Source organism: Callorhinus ursinus, unplaced genomic scaffold, assembly GCF_003265705.2.
Source record: "Callorhinus ursinus isolate GAN/ISIS: 27379988/994484 unplaced genomic scaffold, GSC_fseal_2.0 scaffold6, whole genome shotgun sequence".
NCBI lineage: Eukaryota > Metazoa > Chordata > Mammalia > Carnivora > Otariidae > Callorhinus > Callorhinus ursinus.
In genome coordinates, this window is record NW_027397068.1 from 29,257,025 (window position 1) to 29,275,145 (window position 18,121).

At 38.8% G+C, this 18,121-nt stretch overlaps 1 protein-coding gene across 1 annotated transcript in view; it reads right to left on the reverse strand.

The window, feature by feature from the left end:
• AK9 (adenylate kinase 9) overlaps positions 1–18,121 on the reverse strand; it is a 128,050-nt gene that overhangs the window by 89,906 nt on the left and 20,023 nt on the right. Inside the window, exons 7-11 of the mRNA XM_025859292.2 lie at positions 16,728–16,916; positions 12,137–12,265; positions 9,399–9,473; positions 6,760–6,858; positions 2,530–2,664 (exon numbers count right to left, since the gene is read on the reverse strand). Of these exons, the coding sequence (XP_025715077.1) occupies positions 2,530–2,664; positions 6,760–6,858; positions 9,399–9,473; positions 12,137–12,265; positions 16,728–16,916 (627 nt within the window). The remainder of the gene's footprint in view (positions 1–2,529; positions 2,665–6,759; positions 6,859–9,398; positions 9,474–12,136; positions 12,266–16,727; positions 16,917–18,121) is intronic.

Sequence of the window (18,121 nt, forward strand, 5' to 3'; positions counted from 1 at the left end):
ACGTGCACCCCAATGTTTATAGCAGCAATGTCCACAATAGTCAAACTATGGAAAGAGCCAAGATGTCCATCAACAGATGAATGGATAAAGAAGATGTGGTATATATATACAATGGAATATTATGCAGCCATCCAAAAAACTGAAATCTTTCCATTTACACCGACATGGATGGAACTACAGGGTATTATGTTAAGTGAAATAAGTCAATCAGAAAGACATGTATCATATCATCTCACTGATATGAGGAATTTGAGAAACAAGACAGAGGATCATAGGGGAAGGGAGGGAAAAACGAAACAAGATGAAATTGAAGAGGGAGACAAACCATAAGAGACTCTTAATCTCAGGAAACAAACTGAGGGTTGCTGGAGTTGTGGGGGGTGGGAGGGATGGTGTGGCTGGGTGATGGACAATGGGGAGCATAGGTACTATGGCGAGCACTGTGAATTGTGTAAGACTGATGAATCACTGACCTATACCCCTGAAACAAATAACATATCATATGTTAATAACAAATTAAAAAAAATAAATTATTTATTTATTTATTTTTAAAGATTTTATTTATTTGACAGAGAGAGAGAGACAGATAGCAAGAGCAGGAGCACAAGCAGGGGGAGTGGAGAAGGAGAAGATGCGGTAACCGTGCTCCTGATTTGGGTTTATGAGGCCTTTGCTTAGTTGCTTGCTTTCTTTCTTTTTTTGGAATGGACTATTTTTTAAAAATTTATTTATTTATTTGAGAGAGAGTTCTCATGAGAGAGAGGGGGAGAGGGAGAGAAGGAGAAGCAGACTCCCTGCTCAGCAGGGAGCCCAATGCAGAGCTTGATCCCAGGACCCTGAGATCATGACCTGAGCCAAAGGCAGACGCTTAATGACTGAGCCACCCAGGTTCCCCAAGACCTTGTTTTAAATTTTATCAAGCATTTTCCATTATAAGGTAGAATGAACATAAGGTAGATAGAGTGTTTTTTATTATCTGATTTGGAAAAATTCTTATTGAAAAGGTTTGGGGTACCTGGGTGGCTCGGTCAGTTAAGTGTCTGACTCTTGATTTCAGCTCAGGTCATGATCTTAGGGTCGTGAGATGGAGCCCTGCATCCGGCTCCATGCTGGGCATGGAGCCTGCTTAAGATTCTCCTTCTCCTTCCTCTGCCTCCACCCCCACTTGCATGCTCATGCATGCTCTCTCTAAAAGAAAAAAAGAAAAGGTTTGAAAATGTACCAGATTCTTAGCCAATTTAACTAAATTTTTAAATAGTATGATGATATACAGATGGCTTTTTTTTTTTTTGCATTTACTTAGCTCTTCTGTTGTTCTTAAAATATAAAGTCTCCCTCAGCAATCTTCTGTTGGTGACCTCCAGAGAAGTTAAGAGCCACTTCTTGAGACTGCAGGTTGCAGGGGACGAGAGAATTAGGGAGAGGGGGCATGGTGGGCTACTGCTGGGGGAAAAGGGTCCAGGTTAGCTCTCTCCAACCTTCAGACATAGATATCATGTGTACCTGCTGGTTCCAGGGCTGACTGTGGAGGAAAGATGAAAATGGGAGCTATGGTCTTGCCTGAACCACTGTTGCATCAGAGAGCAAAGAGGCATGCACGCTGCAGGGATGCTGCATGAATGTCCGAATTGAAGGCTGAAAGAAGTAGCTAAATGTTAGGGAAACTGTCGATGCTTACAGGAGGTGCATGAGACAGAGGAGCTCATCAGTGGGCCACCTTGGGCTACCACTCTTCTCCATGGAGTCTAAAATGAACTAGGGACTGAAATGTATCTAGTTAAGACAGAAGGCAGTCACTGTTTCCTTAACCTTATTTCTTGTCCAAACTCAGGAAAAGTGTTTGACTAGCAGACAGTGGGTATTCTCTCAAAGGAAACGTGTTTAAATAGCAAACCATACTCCTCTCTCAACCTCAAGCCCTGAGGCCGCATGTCTAGTAGGTGCTGAGGGGCAATGAAAAAAATGAGCTTTCCAATGAGTTTGATATTAGTCTAAAAATGCTCAGGACTGCCTCTGGTTAAACAAGGCCGACTGAACATATGTATTTGTATTTGCTGCTTTCCTAAAACTTCACAGAATTGATAGTAGAGAATGCAAAAAGGAATGAACTCGCAAGAACACAGGATGGGAGGGAACACCAGACGAGTTGACAGCTGATCAGCACGGCTACACATTTTCATAAGCTAGAAAGCAGATGGATGGTGGAAACGGACTTAAATTGGAGAAAAGTGAGGGCTCAGTGTCTGTGGTGGCAGGGATGGGTATGAGATGGGCTGGGGACACGAAACAAGTTGATTCACTCTGCAAAATCCTAGAGGGATTCAGGACCTGTTGACATCAGGTACCTCTGGAGGGGGTGACAGAGAGCAAAAGACAGGGGCATTGGTTGAAAATCTTGAAAAGGACGTGCTAGGGGCCAGAGCTACTCCCCATTTCACTCAGTCAGCCAACTTTCCCTCAATCTTGCCACCACTTCTCCTTTCATCAGAAGACTGGAGGCTCCCCTTCCGGATAGACTGAGAGACTGACCCCGAGGATCTTGTGAGAGGGCCCTCGGACACAGCCAGGCAGGTCAGAGCTGGCAGCTACAGCCAGTACACTCAAGCTCTCCTTCCACTTGAGCCTCTTGCTGAAGAACTTCTGGACCCTTCCATGATCCAGTAACTAGAGAGTTAATGCCCAGCACAGCAGAGATTCTCAGCTCCACTGCCAGCGCTGTTGCGGTTGGGTGGGAGTCCCTGCTCTCCGTCAGCTAAGTCACCAGGCCCAGCACAAAATGGCAATGCAGGACCCTTGTTCTAAAGTTATAAAGAATTTCATTAAGCAAACCGTGGGGCTCTGCTAAGGATGGGGTCCTGCGTGGCTGCATGGGTTGCTAGCCCATGAAGCCAGCCTTGCCCTGCAATACAGCTCTCTGATATTCTGAATATTACCATTGGTTCTGGGAACTTCGCAAGCATCATCTCATATAATCCTTATAATAACACTATATGGTAGGGGTTATCATCCCTTTTTTTAAAAAAATATTTTTAAAAAGATTTTATTTGTCAGAGAGAGAGAGCACAAGGAGGGAGAGAGGCAGGCAGAGGGAGAAGCAGGCTTCTGGGCGAGCAAGGAGCCTGATGCGGGGCTTCATCCCAGGACCCCAGAATCATGACCTGAGCCGAAGGCAGATGCTCAGCCAACTGAGCCACCCAGGCGCCCCTATCATCCCTTTTTCAATGACTGAATAAAGGGTAGGGTTAAGAAAAGTCACAGATCTGGTAAGCTTTAGATCTGGAATTCAAATCTAGATCTGTCTGATTCAAAAATGAATGCTGTTACCCTCTACTGTGCTGGGTGCCAGCCTGACACTGTCCTTCCTCCCACCACAACCCCCCATCCCCGCCCACCTCCCCTCCCGCACATCCCCCTCCTCTCCAACAGCTCATCAGATGTTACAGGTCTCACACTCTTCACCAGGGAGTTTGAGCTCACAAATGACACCTTTGTGTCTCTTCATCCCTTTAAACCAGTGGTCCCCATCCCTGGTTGCACAGTAGAATCTGCAAGGAGGTTTTGGGGTTATATTTTTTTAATTATGGTACAATATATATAACATGAACTTTACCATTTTAAATATCTTTAAGTGTACAATTCAGTGGCATGAAGTACACTGACAACGTTGTGACCATCACCATTATCCATTTCCAGAACTTTTTCATTAACCCAAACAGAAGCTCTGTACCCATTAAACAATAACTCCCCATTCCACTCTTCCTCATATAAGTAGAATCATATTTGTCTTTTGTGTCTGGCTTGCATCACTTGGCATGTTTCCAAGTTTCATCCATACTTTAGCATGTGTCAGAATTTCATTCCTTTTTAAGGCTGAATAACATTTCAGTGTGTGTGTGTGTGCTCACGCGTGTGTAGGTATATATATATATATATATATATATATATATATATATATATATCACTGTTATCCATTCATCCTTTGATGGACATTTGGGTTAATTTTACCTTCTGACTATTGTGAATAAAGTGGCTATGAACATTGGTGTACAAGTATCTGTTTGAGTCCCTGCTTTCAGTTTGTTTGGCTATATACCTAGGAGTGGAATTGCTAGGTTGTATGGTAAGTCTGTATTTAACATTTTGAGGACCCACCAAACTGTTTCACATAGTGTTACATCATTTTACATCCCCATCAACAATGCACAAACATTCTAATTTTTCTCCATCTTGACAACACTTATTTTCTGTTTTTTGGATAACAGCCATCCTAATGGTTATAAAGTAGTATTGCATCATAGTTTAGATTTGCATTTTCCTAATAACTAGTTATGCTAAATATCTTTCCATGTGTTTATTAGCCATTTGTAAATCTTTGGAGAAATGTCTATTTAGGTCTTTGTGCATTTTTGAATTGGGTTGTTTTATTATTGTTGAGTTGTAGGAGTTCTTTATATGTTCTGGATATTAATCCCTCATCAGATAATATGATTCACAAATATCTGCTCCCATTCTGTGGGCTATCTTTTCACTCCATTGATAGTGTCCTTTGATGAACAAATATTTTTTATTTTGGTGAAGTCCAATTCATCTATTTTTTTTTTTTGCCTGTACCTTTGGTATGACTTGATACCCTGTTTTAATTAATGCCAGAGTCCTATCCCAGATTCTGTTTTAATTGGTCTGGGCATTAATATATTTAAAGAGCTTCCTAGATGATACCACTGGGCTGTCAGGGCTAGGAATCATTCCTTTATATATTCCCATTACACTGGTTTTCTAAAAATCACCTACCTTTAGCTGAAGGGTATCCTTTTAAAGTTCTCTGAAATATAGGAGCTTCAAGTTTAATCAACCTTGATCAATCAGGCTCCCTCAGTGTCCCAAAATTTATTTATTTATTTTTAAAGATTTTATTTATTTATGAGAGAGAGAGAGAGAGAGAAAGCACAAGTGTGTGTGTGGTGGGGGGTGGGGGAAGGGCAGAGGGAGAGGGAGAAGCAGGCTTCCCACTGAGCAGGAAGACCAATGTGGGGCTTGATCGCAGAACCTGGAAATCATGACTCAAGCAGAAGGCAGAGGCTTAACCGACTGAGCCACCCAGGCAACCCTCAGTGTCCCAAACTTAAAGTAGGGGTTCTTAAACTTAAGTGGGTATAGGAATCCTCTATGGATCTTGTAAAAATACATTTCTAGGTCCCACCTCCAGACATTCTATTTTTTTTAAAGATTTTATTTATTTATTTGACAGAGAGATACACAGTGAGAGAGGGAACACAAGCAGAGAGAGTGGGAGAGGGAGAAGCAGGCTTCCCACTGAGCAGGGAGCCCGATGCAGGGCTCGATCCCAGGACCCCAGGACCATGACCTGAGCTGAAGGCAGATGCTTAACCATCTGAGCCACCCAGGCGCCCCCCACCTCCAGACATTCTAGTTCAATCGATCTGGAATCTGAGTCTAAGGAATCGATATTTGTAGGAAGCTTCCTAGGTGATTCTTTTGGAGATGAATTGAGCTGTCAGGGAGAAATACTGCTTAAGGGATATGAATAATGACCCCAGTATACGCAGTCATAACTTCTGCCCTTTCATGAAAAACAGGGGAGGCATCTTCAGTCATATATCTTATGAACTATAACCTTAGGCCTATGCATACAACAATTTTTTTTAAGTAGGCTCCATGCCCTGTGTGGGGCTTAAACTCACAACCCTGAGATCAAGAGTCACATGCTCTACTGACTGAGTCACCAGGCACCCCACATCCAATAATTTCTAAGGACAAAATTTCTATCTGGGAAATTCCCCCAGGTTTTATGGATACTTTAAATTTTTCCTTCGATGATGACCTGGAAGAGGAGGCTCAGCACACAGACTCTCTGATCAGGCTCACCTTTCTTCCTCTTTAGCACTAGGTAACTAAAGTCCCAGTACATATTGCAGCTGTGCTTAAGATCTAGTGATGACATGGTACAGGATCACAAAATAACTTCTTCCTTCAAAGATTATTTTACCTGAATTATGATATTTATGATTCTAGTATTTGATTTTCAATTTCTATTCATATAGATGAAACTAAACTTCTCAGAGTGGATCAAATCCTCCAATTAAAGGCCTGAGAATGGGGGGCCTGAGTGGATCAGTCAGGTAGGCATCTGACTCTTGGTTTCAGCTCAGGGCAGGATCTCATGGGTCTTGGGATGGAGTCCTGTGCTGGGCTCTGCACTCAGCAGGGAGTCTGCTTGAAGATTCTCCTCCCCTGCCCCGCCCCCACTCATGCTCATTCTCTCACTCTCTCTCTCTCTAAAATAAATAACATCTTATTTAAAAAAAAAAAAGGCCTGAGAGCTTATTTAGCACTTAGCAATTATAATTTGATCACTGTCACATCCATAATACATCAGTGTCAGGAACATAGTAGTTATAAAAAAAAGCGTTGAATGATTGAAGGAATTAACAAGTGCTTCTAGAGTTGAGGGCTTTTATGTCTTTGCTTCCTTTGGTGTTACAAAATTTTAAAAATGAACTTGGGTTTCTTTCTTATTATTCTTGTGGTAAATTGTTCTGATTTTATTGTCTTTGTTTCAAAACTTTTCTTTAGTGTTCACAAAAATATTGTGCTGATATTATAGCTTCTCCCTAAAAATCAAATCCATTTTTATGAAAGGTAACCTGAAGCTCTTTTTATACTTTGAAAGGATATATTAAATTAAGGTCGCAACATGTAGTGAAAAGATAGACTTTCCAACAGTTAAAAATAACTTACATTTTCCATTATGTCTGTAATTTCTTCCTCTGCACTCTGAAGTTTAGTCAAAACAGCTGCTCTTTTTAGGTTCAGATATTTAAGTCGGTCCATAACTGTCTAAATTTGTTAAAGAACAAATATTTAAATACGTTGACATTTGAACATCTCAAATATTCTAAAACAGTGATGAGCTTATGTGTAGAATACTTCCTTGCCTCTACCTCCCGGTGGTTTGCTGGCAATCTTTGGTGTTCCCTGGCTTGTAGATGTATCACTCCAATCTCTGCCTTTGTTGTCACATAGGCATCTTCTCCCTATGTGTCTGAGTCTCTTCTCTTATAAGGATACCCGCCATATTAGGTTAGGGCCCAGACTAATGCAGTATGAACTCACCTTAACTTGTTTATATCTGAAAAGATCCTATTTCCAAATAAGGTCACATTCATAGGTATTGGGAGTTAGGACCGCAACATATCTTCTGGGGGAACACAATTCAACCCATAAAGTCTGCCCTATGGTCCCCAAATATTCATGACCTTAGAGGTCTAGCTCAGTGGGACCTGTTCTGGCAGAGGGAATACAGCCATGTCAAGATGGAGGCGGAGATCAGAGTTATGCTGCCATGATCCAAGAGATGCTTGGGACCACCAGAAGCTGGAAGAGGCAATGTTGGATCATCCTCTAGAGGCTTTGGAGGGAGCAGGGCCCTGCCAACACCTAGATTTTTTATATTTAGCCTCCAGAACTATAAGAAAATAAGTTTCTATCATTTTAAACCACCTAATTTGTGGTACTTTACTATGTCAGAATTAGAAACCAACAGGGACACCTTGCAGAAGTATATGAAACATTGACTCTGAGGTGAGAGATGGTGGATCGACAAAGTTCTGATGGAGAATGGTCATCTGTGGTAGATTGTATTATTTGTTCATAATTTATCCTTCCCTCTCTTCACTTGTTAATTCCCTAGCTCACTGTGGGTAGAATACACTTCCCTATCCCACTGGTATTGAACTTCTCCATGTAACTTGTTTTGGCCAATGGAATGGGCAGAAAGGCCAGGGTGCCACTGGCAAATGAGGCCTGGCAAGGCTTGGCAAGTTTCAGCCAGGCCTATCGGAGCTTCTGCCCTCTACCTTGAGAGAAGTGTGTCTTGTATTGTAAAATCCAAATTCTGGATATATTTTGAAGGAAAAGCCTGCTTGGATGTGGGATGTGAGAAAAAGAGAAGAGCAGCTTGAAGAGAGGATTCGACACTTAGCAAGAGGGGAAAACTGTGGGAAGAGCATATCTGGGGTGGGTGGTGGTGACAGTGGATCAGAGGGTTTTTCTTGCACACTTAAATCTGAGATAATTACTAGTCATCCAACTGTATACACTGAGTAGCAGTTGATTATATAGGCGTGGAATTCAGGGGAAAGGTCTGGGATAGTAACATGAATTTAAGAGTTACCAGCATTTAGTAGGGCAGAGAGAGAAGAGTGCACAAGGAGTGAGCCTTGGGATTCTCCAACTCTAGAGATGAGAGATGTAGAGTGTCCGGTGAGGTAGAATGGACTACAGTAGCATGGAGTATATTCTTTATTAAAAAATCAGCTTCACTGAGAAACAATTCACATATAATTCACCCATTTAAAGTATATAGTTCAGTGGTTTTTAGTATAGATTTGCACAACTATCACCACAATGAATCTTAGAACACTTTCATTGCCCCAAAAAGAAACCCTTTACCCATTAGTAGTCACTCCAAGTTAATTCTGAGATCTCCCATTGTGGTAACCCTCACCCCAGGCAACCACTAGTCTATTTTCCATTTTGATAGGTCTGCCTATTTTGGATATTTTATATAAATGGAATCATATGATATGGGACCTTTAGTAACTTTTCTTTTACTTAGTATGTGTTCAAGATTCATCTATGTTGTAGCATGTATCAAAGCTTCATTCTGTTTTATTGCTGAATGATGTTCCAATGTATAGATACACCACATTTTACTTTTCCATTCATCAGTATATGGACATTTGGCTTATTTCTACCTTTTGGCTATTGTAAATAGTGCTGCCATGAATCTTCATGTATGTTTTCATTTGAACACCTGTTTTCAATTATTTTGGGTATATATACTAAGAAGCTGATTGCTGAGTTGTGTGGTAATTCCATGTTTAACTTATGAGGATCTACCAAACTATTTTCCAAAGCAGCCACACCATTTTACAATCCCACCAGCAACATATGAGAGCTCCAATTTTTCCACATCCTCACAAACACTTGCTATTGTGTGGTTTTTGTTTGTTTGTTTTTGATTTTTAGCCATCTTAGTGGGTGTGAAGTGGTAACTCATTATGGTTTTTGTTTGCATTTCCCTACTGACTCATGGTAGGCATCTTATCATGTGCTTATTGGCCATTATTTGCTTTTACTTTTCTTTGAGGCACTTTTTGTTACACAGAGATTTTAAATTCAAATGTAGTTTTGATTTAAATATGGACAGAGGAACAGGGATAACATCATATATTTAAGGGTCAAGAGGAATTTTCCAAAAGTAAGTGGTGTTAAAATGTAAATATATTTTTGATGTTTATTAAAATAAGTACAATCCAGTCAGTAACTTTTTGATTTTCCAAACCTTGGGATATTCTTATGAACATTGCACTTACCATGAAGAGCTCCTCTGGGGGTTTATTTCCATCTAGCTCAATGAGATACTGGGAATTGTGTTCAGCCATTACTTCCTGCAGAAAATAGAAACCTTATAATCCAGGATCACTGGCAAAACTGAACACAAGATCAGAATCTTAACATACTATGAAGAAATCTTTAAAGCTAAGTTGTTTGCTTTATACATGATATAAGGTATATTATTTTAAGTGCTCTTTTGCAAAAGACTAAATTAGTCTTATCGTGAATTTTATTCTCTTTCTGATTTTTTTCTTTTCAGTTTTTCTTTACATTGATGTTTTAGAGTCCTTCCAAATAGAAAATGTCTGGGGGCATCTATCTCTCTGCATATATTCATAGAATAATTTCTACCAATCTGATAATTGAAAATGAAATTGGTTTGTTTTACATTTTATTCCCCTAGCTATGGGTGAAGTTCAATATTTAGATATCTATCTCTGTACACCGTTTAACCATAACATCTGTGCAGTTTTTTTTTATCAGTTTGTTTCTTTGCCCTAACATTCATGGAAAGTCTTTAACTTTTTTGATTTAACCCATATCAATTACCAGTATTTTACCATTAACGATAAAAAGGATTTATCTTTTTGACTTTGTTTATGGAATCTTCCACAATAGAAAACATTTTTATAATAAATTATATGCTTTCATTGTTTCTGGATTGCCTTTCTTGCTTAAATTAGATTTTCTCTATCTCAAGATTATAATTAATGTTGTTCTAAATTTTCTTCCACTATTGTTTTTAATATTAAAATCTAAAATCCACCCGATTTCGTGTTTGTACATTGGCAATGTTGAACTCTATTTGAGCCCTGTATTCCCAGAAAGTAGGGAAGATTGAGAGATAAGACACATCTCTACTTTTCCTCAAGGATTCGGATAAGATCTGTCTTCATCCTTCTCCATCATTCCCTAAGACTTGAGGATATCTCCCTTGTTTACCTGCCTCCATAAAACCCCTAGGTCCCACTCCTTTTCCTTGAGAAACGAAATTAGTTAATGTTAATGTTCTCCCTATTACCTAATGTTCTCCCTATTACAATAGTTTGAACAAAATCATCTCCTTAACTGTCCAGGGCATTTTGTTTTTCACAATATTATGTGAGGTTGGATTCTAAGTGCTTCTTTTTCTTTTAGATGGTACATTATGCCAGTATTATTTATTTAAACATAAATAGCCACGTTCTGAACAAGAAAGTACATACTGCTTTTCTATATTCAGATTCTTTTCTTAAGCTAGAATCTTAAGAGTGGATTTATTAAGTCAAAGGGTATAAACATTCCTAAGACTAAAAATATATACACCAAATCAGATGACAAGTCAAGTTGGGATTCCAAGACAGATAGGAATGAGAACTTGGCCTTGGATTACTCCTGAAACAGACTATAAACCAGAAAATGATGCTTCTATTTGCTTTTCTCATGTCTTTTTGAGGAGCACTGAATGTTGGTGATTTGGCCTCCTAAGTGAATTGACATCTCAGCCAGGTCAGAGGAGACTAGAATTGCAGGCTCCTACCTTTTATGGCTTTTCTCCCCCTTCCTCTACACACACCAGTACCCTGGAATTACCATAAAAGGCAATTATCTTACTATTCAGCAAGTGTCATGTAGGTTTTTGGCTTCCAGGATGTGAGACCTGGTCCTTATCCTTAGACTATCTCATGCCTGTGAATATAGTTTCCTAATTTTCTGAACCTTATTTTAATCATGCTTTATTTCAACCTCAGTGCCAGCCATTTAAGGAGTTTGCAGGATATTTCTGTTTGAAGGAAGAAAGAACATTATAGATAGACATGCAAAGTACTCTTAAGAAGCTATGTTTAAAGGCCAGGAATAGAAGAGGAGGTAGGGAGGAATAAAAGTCATACATAAGAAAGAAATTAAATTTGGTCCCCTTTTGTGGGTGGACAATGAGAATGAAAATGATCCACTCATTTGTCTATAAAAATATATAAGCCTTATAAGAGAGCATGAAACAAATCCTTTTAGTTTCTCTATCAGATGGGAAGAGGCAAGTTGAGGACTGTTTTTTGTCTTTGTAGTTCCATTGTTCAGCATGGTATAGTGGACAAATACCCAAGTCTGATAAATGTTTGTTGAATAAATCTCCAACACAAATTTGGCAGAGTCTGCCCTGGACTTTTGACCGTATAAAATATGCTTTTCACATAATTGTAATTTTAGTAATCATATTTTTAAATGCTAATTATTTTAATTAAAACCTTCCTATTTCAATATGTAATGGACTTAATCATGTTTACATATAATCAACTTTGAATGGGATAACCACAGAAACCAATCTGGGGATAATTGCAATTTAAATAAATTACAATCCCTTTTAGAATGAAAGATGCATCTTAAATGCACATTTATTTTGATAAACCCATAAATTATGGATTGAAAATGTTTTTACAAAATAGTCTCTTAACATGGGTTTTTCAACCTCCAACCATAAATAAATTCCCCTAGTGACTTTTGAAAAATGCGGTTCATTTATCAGTTTTCAACAATATTGCTGCTTTTTTAAGACTCAATTGATATTGTTCTGTGAAACAGCCTTTGGAATGGAAGCCTTATTCTAACAGCATTCTATCAAACTTAAGTGGTGGAGAATCAGATAATACAGAGGGATGGAAAAATGTGAAAGCCATTTAACCAGTGAGAGAACACAAATATCAATATTTCTATTTTTATCACTATATCTTGTTCTTACTTCTAAAGGATGAAGAATTATTTCCTTATAAAGTTTAACAATGTTGTCAATATTTTCCAAATAATCCTCAGGTCTCTGAACTACATGTTGAAGAATTTCAGCCACCATCTGCATTTCTGCAATAAATGCCTAAATGGAAAAGAAGAGATTTTCAGAATCTTTATGTTAATGATTACTTAATTAACAAGCCACATTTCTCCCTCCTTATAACTACATGCCTTTTTGGAATAAGAAGCAGGTAGAACGGAGACTGAGGATATTTATTTTAGAGACACTGAACACCCTAAGGGGCCTTTATCAGATGGAATAAAACTTTAAGTTAACTTGGATACTTCTTAATTTTTTTTCCTCCTCAATAAGTAGAGAAGAGTAGGGGAAGAATATCTGATTTTTAGAGACAGAATCAAGAAATTAGATTTACTCTGAATACCTGAGCTTGTAATTCATTCATTCATTCATTCATTCATTCATTCATTCAAGATTGGTGAGTGCCAGGCACTGTTGTAGGAGTTTGAGATAAACTAGTGAACAAAATCAACTAAGACCCTGGGCCTCATGGAGCACACATTCCAGTTGAGGAAGACAGAGCAGAAACAACTAGACAAGTAAATATATAACATGTTGGGTGTTGGTAAGTACTAGGAAAAAAATGCAGAGTAGAGGAGATGAGGAGTGATGGCTAAGAGTGCTATTTTATATCAGGTGGTCATGAAAGGGTTCTCTGAGGAAGTGACATTGGAAGGCAGAGGGAATACTACATGTAAAGGTTCTCAGCCCAAGGCTGAGTTGGGGAGTTGGTTGGTGTTCAAGATCATATTTATCCTATTATTATTATAATTTATTATCTAATTATTAATTCTAGTCTTTATCAATGCACATAAATCCACATTTTATACTATTTGAATCATATTATCTACTAAGTAAGCCACTTTATAAATTTTTTGAAATGTTTTAAATACTATTTTAATGGTCAAAAAATATATTAATATCCCTAAAACATTACTATTTTTTTAAGATTTTATTTATTTATTTATGAGAGAGGCAGAGAGAAACAGCATGAGAGGGGAGAGGGTCAGAGAAGCAGGCTCCCCACTGAGCCGGGAGCCTGATGTGGGACTCGATCTCAGGACTCTGGGATCACAACCTGAGCCGAAGGCAGTCACTTAACCAACTGAGCCACCCGGGCGCCCTAAAAACATTACTATTTAATCATTATTCTATAGTTGACGAAGACTGTTTCAAATGTTTCACAATTATAAATAATGTTTCACTGAATAGCTTTGTAGATAAATCTTTACACTGCTAATATTCTCCCTTAGAATAGTTCCTAAAAGTAGAATTACTGGACCAAAGATTACACATTTCAAAATGGCTTAATATATACTATCTTTTTCAAAAGATGCTATCATTCTTCTCTCTCCAGCAGAGGGCTTCACTGGCATATCCTCATGTATTCAGTCAAGACACAGCTTCTTATTAGGCACCTACTGTATGCCACGCACTGTTACAGGCACAGGGGATAAGGTACTTGCTTCACAGAGCTTATATTCAGGGGGTAGACAGATAATAAGCAAGTAAACAAATAGCATAATTTCAGAAAGTGGTAAGTGCTATGAGGAAAATAAAGCAGGGTAGAGGGGTTGGACCTTTGCTGTCCAGCACAATAGTTGCTACCCACACAGACCTACTGAGCACTTGAAATGTGGCAAGTGTGAATTGGAACGTACTGTAAGTGGAAAGTACACACCAAATTTCAAAAGCTTAGCATGAAAAAAAGATGTATCTCAGAATTTGTATGTTGATTATATGCTGACATAATATTTTGGATATATTGTATTAAATAAAATATATTATTAAAATTATTTTCACCTGTTTCTTTTTGCTGTTTAAAAAAGTAGCTATTAACACATTTAAAATTACACATGGCAGGAGTATATTTCTACCACAGTGCTGGGTTAGAGTCGCTTGGGCCCTGAGGATGTCATCCCTGGGGTGGGACATAGGCAAGAAGAAGGATGTAGGCACATGAAGATCTGGGGGAAAGTGTGGTAAGCAGAGGGGAGAGGAAATAGTAAGTGCAAAGGCTGGAGATAGATTGCGTCCAGCATAGTTGAGGACTTGCTGGAAGGCCAGTGGAGTAGCTGGAATACAGTGAGCAAGAAAGGCGAGACAGCCAGGGATGAGATAGTGAGACCAGGTCCATGGCCTTGTAAACCATGCGAGGGTGTTTGAACTTTCATCTACACGTCACTAAGGGTCATATTTTTAAAACATGGCTCTGGCTTTTGTAAAGATGGAATGGGGATGGAGAGGAAAGTGGAAGCCAAGAGAACATATACAAAGGTATTACAGCAGTTCAGGGAGATTAACATTTGTGTGTATATAAGGGTGAACAGTTTCATGAAATTATTGGCCATCAACCCATGTGGGTGACATGTTCACAGGTCTGGCTTCTGAACACGGCTGTGCTACTAGGTAGACAGCAGAGCCCCATGGGGCTGAATTCAGTCTGAAGACATTAATTTGATTCTATCCCATAGCATTGGCCTACACTGTGTTTTTAAAATTTTGGATTAGTTGCCAACTACTTATATTTTAAAATGCTGATTTTGGCTTCTTTGGAAAAATCAGACTACCTGGTAAAAATAGGCTAGCATTCCCACATGGCAAGAGTTGGCTGGGCTGGAGCTGAGAGGCAGCTGTCTTCTGAAGAAGGGCAGGCACCCACTAGCTGTCCAGTGGAACTTTCAGCGGTGATGGAAATGTTGTGTATCTGTGTTGTCCAGTTTGGAAGACACAGCCATATTTGGTCATGAGCACTTGAAATGTGGCTAGTACTACTGAGGAACTAAATTTTAAATTTTATATAATTTTAATTAATTTAAATAGTCACATAGGACAGTGGCTACTATCTTGGACAGTGCAGTCCTTGCCTACTCGTTCTCACCCTTCCCGAGTATGTTCCTGGCTGACATCACAAACTGACCTGACCATGGTCCCTGTAACTAAGTGAGCTGTGACTCCTCTATCTTACCATTTTTGATTTAAGACAGAATACTTTATTCATGCTAAAACGACACACTTTTATTCCCATTTGCTATGAGGTTTTCCTTTTAAAAAAAAAAAGATGTATTTATCTTAGAGCGAGAGAAAGCATGTACACACAAGCGGGAGGGACAGAGGGAGGGGGAGAGAGAATCTCAAGCAGACTCCCCACTGAGCGTGGAGCCCCACGCGGGGCTTGATCACGTGACCCTGAGATCATGACCTGAGCTGAAACCAGGAGTCAGACACTTAACCGACTGGCCACCCAGGCACCCTGAGGTTTTCTTCCTTTTTAAAAAGAAAATAGAAACAGATGCTGGTTATTATCTAATGCCTTATTTGCACAGGGAAGATTATTTAATGTTTTTAAATGAGTTCTCTTATATTAATAGGTTTTATAAATTGAGATATAATTGACACATAATATTAGATTAGTTTCAGGCGTACAACATAATGATTTGATATTTGTATATATTGGGAAATGACCACCACGATAAGTCTGGTTAACATTCTTCACCATACAGTTAATTCTTTTTCTTGTGATGAGAACTTTTAAGATCTAGCTATTATTAAAGAACAAATGTCAAAGATTCATTTAGGCTGTTAGTGAGAAAACCAACAGGATGACAAAGCTGAGGTATATATAATCACTGAAATCAGATTGCAAAGTTGGATACAGGCTGTTTAATATCCTACAGGGCAATAGAATTGTAACCTTTGAGGGTTATCTTTTCTACCGGACAAATGATTTGCAATGTATCCATTTTAAGTTAACATCTGATTTTGCAGAGTGTAGGTCTAATAAAAATAGTATTTATACATTTATAATAAATTATAAATTGTAGCAATTACAAAAATACATAAAATTCCTTAAAAATATAAATAAATTAATTTATAATAGAAATCACAGGTATATTTCTGTAAAGCAGGGACTGGCAAACTATGGCCCACCTGCCCACTGGGCCAAATCCAGCCCATCACCTGTTAATAGATTTCTTCACATCAAATTTTCCTCATTAAGTCATGGTAGGAAATTCTTTTGGTATTCTATTGCAATTATGCTTACAAGCACTGACTTTAGGATTATTATAACATGTATATGTGAAATTGGGCTTTAGATTTTTTTCTAAAAATCCCTTTGCTAGATACTGGAATCGGGATTATGTTAACATCATAAATTGGACTCTGCCTGGGCTACTTGCTCTCCACATTACCCTGTTTTTTATTGCTTGGTCTCCTTATTCTAGCTTGCACAGGGCTTGACACACAGTAGGTGACCAATAACTTTTTGTTGCTATGAAATGAAGCAGAGTAGCTGTCAGGATGTGGAAGGACTTCCATACTGACAAGAAGGTTAAACTTGATGGCCTCTAGATTATGATCTGATAGTTCTTGAAAACATGAAATATTTGTTCTATTTCCCCCAGATTAAATAAACATTTAAAATGTAATTTTCTCTAGTATCTACTATTTTGTTTATCCATGCTATTATTTAGTTTAATTCTAGCAAATTTTAAAAGTGTAGTATGTGGTATTGGGATATTACCTCTTCTTCTTCTTGCTCTTCCTCCTCTTCACCTTCCTCTTCTCCTTTTCCTTCTTTTTGGGCTTCCTTCCTCTTTTTCCTACGATTCTCAATGACTTCAGGGTCCCACTGATCTCTTCTGTATATGTACCCGGTACTACTGTGCTGCCTTTGCCCAGAAACTCTTTGGCATAGGTCGTAGTCAGGGCACTAAGGAACAACATCAGTAACTTTAACAAGCATCCTCAGTAATTCTGACACCGACAGTTCATGCACCACACTTTGAGAAACAAAACTTTAGGAGCTTCCTTGCTCATTTTCAGATTTCTTCAGACCACCTCTATGTGGAGATGGGATGGGTATTTACTGAGGCAAGAAATTCATTTAGGTTTCCTAATTTTTCACAAGAAAGATTTTAGCCCTCTTGGGTCATTTTTATAATGCGTGTTTGCCCTTCCTCATTCAGTGACCCAGAACACCCACACTGTGGGTCCTTGACAAAGACTACTGCCTTCAGCTGTCTCCTATGTTCGCTTGCAGGAAGTGATTAATACGAGGGTGAGTCTGAAGGACATGCCTCAGAGCAGTGGTCCTCACACTTCAGCGGGCATCAGAGTCATGTGAAGGGCTTTTCAACACGGATAGCTGAACGCCCCCTCCCCCCTCCCCCAGAGTTTCTGAGTCATAGTTCTGGGGTAGGGCCTAAGAATATGTATTCCTAACAAGCTTCTGAGTGCCGCTGATGCATTTGGCTCTGGGACTGTACTCTGAGAACCACTGCTGTAGTAGATCACTGGCCCTTAATCTTTTTTTTTTTTTTTTTGGTAGTACAGACCCCATTAGAATATGAGGAAAGCTATTGGCTTTTGCTTCAGAAAAAACAGATACACATAATAAAATAATTTCAGAAGGTTCATGGATATTTAAGGATTCCTGGATTTCAGGCTAAGAATTTCTGCTCTAGAAATTCCAAGGTTTATCCCCAAATAAGGCCAAACCACCAGAGAAATGTGTGTTGTATTGAGTTCTGTCTCACATTAGGCCCTCTGATTATACTTGAGTCAATGTGTAGAAACTGGGTACTCGCTATCACATTTTTAATATAAATGAGGTTAAGGCCTTCATTCTCTACCTTGATGATCTTTTATATTAAGACCCATGTAAGATGTTTCTCTCATTTAAAATTTTAATTCTAATTTCTCTCATTTTGTTTTTCCTGAGGAATGTCTTATCTTTTCACAGACAGTGTGAATTTTATATAACTGGTTACATTTCCCTTTCTACTTTGGCTCATCAAACTCAGAACCAAATTTATGCTTCAAATGTAGGAAGCATTTGGAAGCTAGTGGCCTGTATATCTGTATTCTTGTTCCACCAGGTGTTAATTTCCTATACAATCTTTGTTTTCCATGGCT